The sequence below is a fragment of the Cyclopterus lumpus genome, chromosome 16 (genome assembly GCF_009769545.1).
Source record: "Cyclopterus lumpus isolate fCycLum1 chromosome 16, fCycLum1.pri, whole genome shotgun sequence".
Taxonomy (NCBI): domain Eukaryota; kingdom Metazoa; phylum Chordata; class Actinopteri; order Perciformes; family Cyclopteridae; genus Cyclopterus; species Cyclopterus lumpus.
In genome coordinates this window covers 6,276,787-6,287,710 of record NC_046981.1, presented here as the reverse complement: position 1 = coordinate 6,287,710, position 10,924 = coordinate 6,276,787, and the positions used below count along the sequence as shown (strand labels likewise).

Sequence of the window (10,924 nt, the reverse complement as noted above, 5' to 3'; positions counted from 1 at the left end):
AAAATGTGATTGGACACACCAGGTCCACTGGTTATCTTATTGACTCCTGCACTCTTTGCACCACTGACTGTCCTAGACGGGGTGTATAGGACAATCTTAGACGGGGTGTAGAGGACAGTCCTCTACGGGGTGTATAGGACAGTCCTAGACGGGGCGTAGAGGACAGACCTAGACGGGGCGTAGAGGACAGTCCTATACGGTGCGTAGAGGTCAAACCTATACGGGGCGTAGAGGACAGTCCTATACGGGCCGTAGAGTTCACGGGGCGTAGAGGACAGTCCTATATGGGGCGTAGAGGACAGACCTATACGGGCCGTAGAGTTCAGACCTATACGGGGCGTAGAGGACAGTCCTATACGGGCCGTAGAGGTCAGACCTATACGGGGCGTAGAGGACAGTCCTATATGGGGCGTAGAGGACAGACCTATACGGGCCGTAGAGTTCAGACCTAGACGGGGCGTAGAGGACAGTCCTATATGGGCCGTAGAGGTCAGACCTATACGGGGCAGTAGAGGACAGTATAGGACAGTCCTAGACGGGGCGTAGAGGACAGTCCTAGACGGGGCGTAGAGGTCAGACCTATATGGGGCGTAGAGGACAGTATAGGACAGTCCTAGACGGGGCGTAGAGGACAGTCCTATAGGACAGTCCTCTACAGGGGTGTAGAGGACAATCCTAGACGGGGCGTAGAGGACAGTCGAGGACAGTCCTATACGGGCCGTAGAGGTCAGACCTATACGGGGCAGTAGAGGACAGTATAGGACAGTCCTAGACGGGGCGTAGAGGACAGTCCTATACGGGCCGTAGAGGTCAGACCTTTACGGGGCAGTAGAGGACAGTATAGGACAGTCCTAGACGGGGCGTAGAGGACAGTCCTAGACGGGGCGTAGAGGACAGTCCTAGACGGGGCGTAGAGGACAGTCCTATATGGGGCGTAGAGGACAGACCTATAGGACAGTCCTCTACAGGGGTGTAGAGGACAATCCTAGACGGGGCGTAGAGGACAGTCCTATACGGGGCGTAGAGGACAGTCCTCTACAGGGGTGTAGAGGACAATCCTAGACGGGGCGTAGAGGACAGTCCTATACGCCCAGGACAGTCCTATACGGGGCGTAGAGGACAGTCCTAGACGGGGCGTAGAGGACAGTCCTAGACGGGGCGTAGAGGACAGACCTATACGGGGCGTAGAGGACAGTACTAGACGGGGCGTAGAGGACAGTCCTAGACGGGGCGTAGAGGACAGTCCTATACGCCCAGGACAGTCCTATACGGGGCGTAGAGGACAGTCCTAGACGGGGCGTAGAGGACAGTCCTAGACGGGGCGTAGAGGACAGACCTATACGGGGCGTAGAGGACAGTCCTAGACGGGGCGTAGAGGACAGTCCTATACGGACAGACCTATACGGGGCGTAGAGGACAGTCCTAGACGGGGCGTAGAGGACAGACCTATACGGGGCGTAGAGGACAGTCCTAGACGGGGCGTAGAGGACAGTCCATTCCCACCAATCCCAACACAGGCTGAGCGGGGGCAACCGCTGCACGGGTCTTTTTCTTTTTGAGCTTCTGACCAAGGTAACGCCTGAAGCATCATATTTTTAATTGCAATAGAGGTCGACCTGCTTTGGCTGTGATTAACAGCATTATGGAGCAGAGCAGAATCCTAATTGGTAATATAAATTTGTTTTTTCATTATGGCTGTCAAGTACACAGGCAAACATTTCCCTTTCAATGTATATTTGAAAGTCAGCTCTTTTTCAATAAACAAGAGTTTTAAAAATCTAATATTTCCCTTGTGTCTGAATATAACCTTTGTTTTAGAAATGTCTTCTGAAAAGTTGACTTGTTAATGTCAACATCTTTTGTCCCGGATCAGCTACGTCAAAGTTCGAGCAGGCTAAACTCCAAGCGGGGTTTGTGACAGCCGGTCAATATGCAGCTCCATCAATATTTAATATGGGAAGATTTTAAGTTTTCACGAAACTGACTGGATGTACTCTGAGTGGGTGGCTGACCATATGGTGTCAGTGTTCTGAATAACAGATGACCTCAGGTCAGATTTATCTTGAGAGGGAGATGGTGGAGGGGGGGGGGGGGGGGGGGGGCTTTGGCAACACTGTTCATCTAATATTCATGCCAATAAAACAAGCTGAGCTAAACTGAAGCGAGGAGGAGAGAGAGAGAGAGAGAGAGAGAGAGAGAGCTGGGAGATGGACAGAGGAGTGAATAGGAGACGGGTGAAAAGAGAGAGTACAGGGGGAGAGAGAGAGATCAGCGAGGGAGCAATACTTCCTGCTTATATAAGAACCTGTCTGTATAAGAACAGAGGGATCGCGTTCTATGCCAAAAAAAACTAACCAGAGTTTGACACACTCTAAGACCAAAACAAAATTCAATATTTATTTGAAGAAAAACTGACATTGCAGTATCGTGAATGTGTCGCGTTGTAATATGCAAACCATGTTGCTTCTTACATTTCATCTGCACACATTGTAAACTATGAACAACATGCTTTTGGAATTGAATTGATTGTTATGGTCATTCTAGTAAAGCTCATTTGAATTTGGGAGGGAGAGAGCAAGAGAAGTAATTTGTAAAGTGAAGTACAAGGGGAGGGGGGGGGGGCGTAGAGAGAGCGAGAGAGAGTGGGAAAGAGAGAGTGAGGACATACAAAGAAAGGGAGAAGAGAGGGGGGCGGGGGGGGGGGGGGGGGGGGGGGGGGCGGGCGGGGCGCCCAAAAGAACACCTGTTGAGATTAGGGTTGGCACGCGACCCACTCCAACTCGCGTGGCAGCTGCACCTCACTGGAACAATGGCAGTAAAAGAGAGAGAGAGAGAGAGCAAGAGAGAGAAAAAGCGAGAGGAAAGTTTGAATGCACTACTTATCCTTTCAGGTCGTGTGTGTGTGTGTGTGTGTGTGTGTGTGTGTGTGTGTGTCTGTGTGTGTGTGTCTGTGTGTGTGTGTGCGTGTGCGTGGCATACTAATGTGTGCACTAAGAGAGGGAGGGAGACACGGAGAGAAAGAAAGAGAGACAGAGAAGTACGGCCAGCCAAGAAAAAAAGACGTGTGTATTCAAGTTAACTATGAAGCCAAAGCTAGGTGAAAGGTCTTGTTTATCTTTGGGTTGTGGAAAAGAATAGAATAGAATGAAGGACACCTGCTCAAGGTACTGAATAAGTTGTTTGCTTAAAAAGCCCACCAGCTGTCACTCCAGGTGCACCGAGTTCCTGAGAGTTTGGTGTGGAGGAGAGAGAAATAAAGTATGGAGATGAATATACTATTTGGATGCCTTTGCTTTAAATGTGTACAGTATCGTTTTACATCTAAAACACATGATGTAAAGTACTCTTTCCAGAAGGCTGTCCCGTTCACTCGAGGCTTTCTACACAGCATTGACTTATATGATATAACGTTTTCCTGCAGTTGCTTATTAAAATGGTATTGAGGAGCGGTGTGAGTTTATGAGTTAACGTTCTTATTTCCATTGCAGTTCTGCTCCATGAACACACAAATTGGAGCCCAATTACCCATTGCTTTACTTGGATGCACTGCAGATATGAGGCCATATTGAATATAATTGTACGCAGTGAAATGCATCCAGAAACACTGGTGACTATACTTTCATACTAATTTCCCAGTGGTGATCCAAGTCACCTCTGACTCTCCTTTCATTTAGACACAGAACGTCTGACCATATATTTCATTCACACACACACACACACACACACACACACACACACACACACACACACACACACACACAGAGAGAGAGAGAGAGAGAGAGAGAGAGAGAGAGAGAGAGAGAGACACACATTTCCAACTCATTTCATATTTTGATGTAATTTTCATGTGCAGAACTCCATAGTGCTTAAATTCCCTTTTATTTCATTGCATGGTCTCCCTTACCACAGTCATGACATTCATACTTTGCTCTAACACACGCACGCACGCACACACACACACACACACATACACAGCATTGCTTGGATGCCTCTCTATCGCACAGAGACATTATGTAATAATTCACCTCTGGTAACGGCTCTGGATTCTCGGTCTAAACTCTATTACCTTTCCTAAATGTTCTGCAACGCGGCCGAGCCGAGTCCTCTCCGGCTCTGCGACGCCATCTAGCGGCCACCCGACCCCGCACCGGAGCCTCTGTCCACCGTGTGTCTGCTTGTATCCCTCCTCATCTCTCACTTGTTTTGAGGTTGGTTTTTTTTTGGGACTCGTCGCCGATTTAAAAGTGAAATAAATGAGTCATTATCTTGTTGGGGTAACTGCATGTGACCCGAAGAAACACAGTTTGACTTGTGTTTACTGCATAGTGGTGTTTGTTAATACGTATTGTTCATACTTTAAAGGAGAACAACAAATGGACAGTATTGGCAATGATTATGATAACTCGGATAAAGTAAAGTTGGCATTTCAGGTTGAGAAATCAAGAGTGAGAGAAAAATAAATACAGTTTGATAGGCAATGCTGTTGTTTATTCTGTCCATTCTTTATTTTAAACACAATGTATATATTGTTTGAAGTAAATTGAGCATAACTTAATGTGTGCGTAAAATGTATAACGTGTTTCTCCAAAATGCGCATTGCCCCCCCCCCCCCCCCCCCCCCCCCCCCCCCCCCCCCCCCCCCCTGGACACATCATGATCGTAAAGCTGGTGTGAGAAAAGACTCCAAACCAACAACCCCACCCCCCCTTCTTGTGTGTGTCCCTCCACGTGCAGTTTAGAGGTGTGCGGGTGCGTCTGCTCGCAGAGACTCGATCTGAACACATCGCCTTCCTCTCTTTTCCCTGTCTAGTGTGCTGGAGAGAGGGGTTGGTTCGATGTGTGTTATGTGACAAAGGACCGCCCAACCCCGCCTTATAGAGAGAGAGAGAGAGAGAGAGAGAGAGGGGGGGGGGGGGGGGGGGGGTTGTTGGTTTGGAGTCTTTTCTCACACCAGCTTAACGATCATGATGTGTCCAAGAGACATTTCCCTGTTTGTGAAGCGCTCAATAAGAGAGGCTCAACTGTTGGTGTTGTTTCACAATGTGTCGCTGATGCGAGACCTCAGTCCGCGACCACCTGTAAACACATATCAATGGCAGCAATTAGTAAAGGCCAACTCTTTCATTTAAGTTATTATCATTATTATTATTATAACTATTATTACAAACAGTATAGGTAACACATTTGCATCAGCTGCATTGGGCTGTTCCTGCTCCCAAGTGCTCTCTATTCAGTAATATAGGTGTGCACCATTCATAACAGCCAACACAGAAAATGAAATAAATATATTTTTTAAATGTGATACTCTATTACAGGCAACACAGTCGTACAAAACTGTGCTTCTGTGTTAAAGTTTCCATTTGGTAAAGTATAGCTAGCTTCCGATATAGCTATATGTTAATGGTATACACATGGGCTGGCGGTGGGCGGGTACAAAAAGGGGTTCCATAACATAAGCCAGTGTCTCTTTAAAAAAAAACTGAAGTTTCTTGTTGTATTCTGGAATGAGGTCAGACACGAGGCTCCTCATTGCACGCGCTGATTATTATTAGATTCCATTTTTGGCCAATCGGGGGCGAGGTGGGCGTGGATTTCGCGCAGAGCAGGGTAGTGACAGCCTCCCATTGGTGGATTTTTATCGCCGTTGTATCGCGGGGAAGGGATAAATACCAGCAAGTGGGGCCGGGACTGGAGGGCTGCTTGAAACTCGACTGCAAGTCTGCAGATGGAAGGCGGACAGTGTAACTCTAGGTTCCTTTTTTTCCTCCCCAGCATGCATGGCTTTTGTTTCTAGGAGAGGGGACAGAGCTGATGCAGAGAAAAGCACTTACCTTGCTCACTGCAGGCTACTTGGGAGCCCTTTGTAAGAGCCCGGGCGCACAGTGTGGCACTCAGTCTGCGCTCAGCAGCTGCACAGACTATGTTCAGTCACCACACGGCTGAATTGATCTTATAACACAGGAGGGAGAGAGAGACAAGAGAACAGTGGAGAGTGGGCTGTCCCTGTTGTTTTGATCACCTACAGAAACTGGAAATTAAACTTTTTCTTCTTCATCTTTTCACATCTAGCCTTTTAAGGCTACACTGGACTTGAACTGTTCCGAGTTTACCGCACATCTCAGGAGTGAATTATTTTTTTTCATTATTTTTTAAACTCAAACTGTGAAGAGGGGAGAGCGAAAGAGCTGAGTTTGCTTTAAAGTGAATCGGAGGGACCAAGGAGAGAGGGAGAGAAACTGAGCGAGTACACTGCTCTCCCTCTGTGTGTGTGTGTGTGTGTGTGTGTGTGTGTGCGTGTATAACTGGGCAGCATGGTGCAGAAAATGAGCCACACGGAGAGTACCGCCGAGGCACTGTCCTTTTTCGCCGGAGATTCAAGCTCCGACTCCGGGGCGTGCATGGACCTGGACCCGGCCGCCTCGCCTCTCTCCCCGGCTTCGACCGCCGGGGACAAGCTGGGGGAGAACCCGGCGTGGTGTAAAACGCCCAGCGGCCACATCAAGAGACCCATGAATGCGTTCATGGTGTGGTCCCAGATCGAGAGGAGGAAGATCATGGAGCAGTCCCCAGACATGCACAACGCCGAGATCTCCAAGAGGTTGGGGAAGCGGTGGAAGCTTCTCAGGGACAGCGACAAGATCCCCTTCATCAGGGAGGCGGAGCGGCTCAGGCTCAAGCACATGGCGGACTACCCCGACTACAAGTACCGGCCGAGGAAGAAGGTGAAATCAAGCGCTTCCAAGCCTGGTAGTAACGGGGACAAGAGTGAGAAACTCAACGGTAACTCCAACAACACCAGCACTAAGACATCATCATCTTCCAGGAAGAACGGATCCAAATCACCCAGCAGCAGCAAACCCCACAAATCACTTTTCGGGAGCAGCAGCAGTAGCAGCACCAAAGCATCACCGTTTGCCTCCGAGCACACGTCAGAGCACCACCACCACAACTCTCTCTACAAGTCGAAATCCGTCTCCTCGGCGGCCAAGCAGATACCGGACGGCAAGAAGCCCAAGCGGGTGTACGTCTTCGGGAGCAGCGGGGCCAACTTGAGCGTCAGCCCCGCGTCCTCCGTCGTGGTGCCCGCCAGCCCGACGCTCAGCAGCTCGGCGGACTCCAGCGACCCGCTCAGCCTGTACGAGGACGCGGCCAGCGGCAGGGAGGAGGGGGCCGACTCCCCCGGCAGCGGCGGCAGCCTAGGCGGGTCTTCGGAGCGCAACGGCGGGCACACGTACAGCAGTCGGCGGGCTTCCTCGCCGACTCCCTCCGGCTCCCACTCCTCCGCGTCGTCCCACTCGTCCGCCTCCTCTTCCTCGGAGGACGAAGAGTTCGAGGACGACTTGCTCGACATTAACCCGAGCCCCAGCTTTGACACCATGTCGATGGGCAGCTTCGGCTCCTCGGTGCTGGACAGGGACTTAGATTTGAACTTTGAGTCCGGCTCCGGCGGCTCCCACTTTGAGTTCCCCGACTACTGCACGCCCGAAGTCAGCGAAATGATATCCGGGGACTGGCTGGAGTCCACCATCTCCAACTTGGTGTTCACGTACTGAGTGAGCAAAAAGCAAAAAAAACAAAACAACAAAGACAAAAAACGACAGGTAAATGTCCTGCGAGCTTAAGATATGCCCACGAACAGAAACAGCAGTTCCTGGTAGAGGGGGCGTCCTAGTTTGTGTTATAACTAGCCTACAACAGACTAGTAAAAGCCCTGAAACTAGTCCCGTCTCGTCCAAATAAGACAAGAGCTGCAAATCCTTTTGGAAAGCTAAAACTTTAAAGCGAATAACTTGTCTTTTTCTTCGGGCGCGTGGACTGGGGACTCGATGCCACCACACAAGTGGAGCGCCGACACGAGCAGGGGGAGAGCACGAGGGGGGCTGGTTCTGTTTCCGGACGGTGAAACGCTCAGTCCCGACCTTGTTTTTGAACTAAACAACTTAACTGTGATTGATTTGCACGTTATGCGGTCCGCCGTTCACTTAATCAATGTTGTTGCCGTTTTTTAAATAAAAGAGAAAAAAAAGGGACATTTCACAACTTTTTTTTACCAATCGCCAAGTGAACTTCACCACTAAAAAGGTACAGAAATAGGACTGTCGTGCGACTTTTCTTTTTTTTTTCCTTTTTAAAAAGAAACTTTTTTTTTTTTTAATTGTGTCACCGAGAGGGATTTTTTTTTTTAATGAAACCGAGGTGGGTTGATGTTTTTTTTTTTAAAGTCGACTATTTTTCTCAAAAAGCAAAAAACATGTCAAGCATGATGGCCTACTGTGTTCCTATCTTGTGCTGAGATTTTCTGTGAGACTGTCGAGCAGTTTAAAACTAGTATTAGGATTATTTAAATGGGTAGGTGGCGCTCGCTTTCGGTTCTTCTCTTTAAAAAAAAAAAAAAAAAAAAAAAAAAAAAGGACATTGAAATAATCACCAGCTGTTGTAATTTTTTCGAACTTCAGGATTCAAACGCAACTTCAAATCTGTGCTGAACTTTATACACGTGTTCTCTACTATTCAGGACCAAAATTATTTCATTTCAGATGATAGCTATAGAGAAATCCTCAATTTTGTTTTTTCATCCTCTGAGCTTTGTTTTGTACATGTATTCAGATGCCATTTTATATGGGATGTTGTATTTATATACTGGGCCAAGCATTTTTGGACTTGATCATTTTTTTTTAAATTTCTTGTATACATGATCTAGTCCTGTTTCTTTTTCTTACACGGTTGTTTGTCAGTATGTCTGTGTCTGTCACATTTCCTTCTCAGGCGAAGGGCTAGAGTTTTCAAAACACAACTTTTGATTTCATTTTATATTTAGATGTACACACTTTTTGGACACTTAAAAGAGAGGACACAGTTTGATTATTTTCTCAGTGTATTTTTGTACAAATCTATATAGAAAAAGGGGGAGTCAACAATCGGTGTGTGTAGCCTGCTAATACAGCTGTATTGGATTTCCTAATGTTAATACCCTGGCAGGCTGGTTTTCATGCTGCCTTCAAGTGGTCATGGTAAGCTCGTATCTTATTATTTTGTATCGCCTGTTCAGAGGCTTTTGTAAAGACAGCCAGCAAAATAGACCTTCTATCACTGTGGTGCCTATTGTTTGTTTTTAAGAAATGAAAGGCACCAAGGTATTTTTTACTCATGTGACCCAACCAGAGGAGATCATATTATCCAGGTGTGTTATTGGTGTTTTAATTCACAAATCTGGCAAACTTTCTTTAACTTTTACCAGCACATACTGACAAGACTCCTTTGATGTCCAATCTCGAACATCCACAATTGTCAGTCCAGGCATGATATACCTAAACCACAAAGTTAAAGGATGCAATTACGATTTCTTCCGACAGCACTTGAAAGCAGCACCAGCCTATGTATCTGCCTACCGTCTACGTTTACAGTGCCAGTCTGCAGGCTCCTTAAAGATACAAGAATGCATTATTTCTAGAGGCTATTCCTTTGGACCATGTGGGTTTAACAGCATCACTATCTTAAGCAGCCACTTGTTTTTGTTTTTTTGCATTTCCCTTCAGAGTGCTTGCCTATGACAACAAATGAGGAGATTGTAGCTTTACATTTGACATATTTCTTGATGTTTTCATTAATTGATGTCACTTTTGCCAATCCACCTCTGGATTGGACAGGCTATCAATACAGCAAGCAAACAACAAGGATGATAACATCAAGCATATTCAAATTTCTGACTTGAGTTCCGCAACACCTACTTGTTCTGCGTTTCTCATTGTATTTGAATATATAATCTTTTGTACTTGTCAGCTAACTATTAGCTAATACTTGTTTTAGTATCTTTATGGCATGGTGAATAGCATTTGTATTTCAGATTCAGGTTATTAGCTGTTGTGTTTTTCAGAAAAAAAGAAAAAATGAGGAAAAACGATGAAACGTGAACTCGATCTTTGTATATTTGACTGTATCATAAAGCAAAAAGATTGTGTGTTTATGTACGTTGTTGCTATCGAGGACAGGCACTGTCTAGAACTGCTATCTTTTACACATCCTTACTTACATTTAAGGTGGTCAGTTCAGGACTCTTTTTTTATATATATATGAAAGCATTTTTAAATATATTGACTTTATTTTTCATCCATTCTGTGCAATATGCTGTGTAGAATTATCATTTATTGTCTCTAATCATGCCATAAACAAAGGAACCACCCTTTTTTTGAGACTCGGACAAAGGGGGGGATCTCATGCCAGCTAAATTGTGTTCATTCACTGCCTGTCAGATTGTTGATATAAACTTGTGTACAGAACTTTTTCAAGGAAGGAAATAAATATCAGCTGGAACTGAAACTCTACAATTCTTTCTTGATTCTTTTTATCTCTCTTTGACTCTTCCAAGAAGATTATAAATGGATATAATTCAAAGCAAGAACACCCAGGCCCATCAAAGCTATGAACCCACTTACCACAGCACCAGCCTTACTGTATGGATTGGTTCTAAAAAAAGTGGTTACCATGGGCAGTGAGATATTGCATTTGGGATATCCCAAATAGTTTGACAACATACTGCATCCCTAACAATAACCACCTACTTCTTTAGAGGGAAGCCAAAATTATTGTTGGGACTGCAGTGTTAAATGAAAAAGATAATAGGTCATTTGTTTATTCAAACGTCACGTTGCAAACGTCTCCATTCATGAGAAAAGGTACGTTGTTTGTCAAAGTTTCACATTATGTGAGTAGCTATTGTCCATGACTGCACTCGTCCTTCAGACCTTTTTGCTACACAACAATGTTTTCTAAATTGAGTGTGAAGGGCCCACAGATGGTCCACCAAGCTTTTGGAAAGCTCACCAAAAAAACCATATCCACACACACAGCACTTTTATTCCCAGTTATACTACAATCGGCAGGACTGGTTTTCTGAGTTTTATAGCAGGCTCCCCCCTCTGTAGAC

General features: G+C 46.2%; 1 protein-coding gene across 1 annotated transcript; it reads left to right on the top strand.

Moving 5' to 3' along the window:
• The first annotated feature begins 5,503 nt into the window (after positions 1-5,503).
• Positions 5,504-10,317, top strand: sox4b (SRY-box transcription factor 4b). Its single transcript, XM_034553308.1, has one exon. The coding sequence runs from the start codon at positions 6,312-6,314 to the stop codon at positions 7,551-7,553; it is 1,242 nt and encodes a 413-aa protein (XP_034409199.1). The 5' UTR covers positions 5,504-6,311; the 3' UTR covers positions 7,554-10,317.
• Positions 10,318-10,924: the final 607 nt, after the last annotated feature.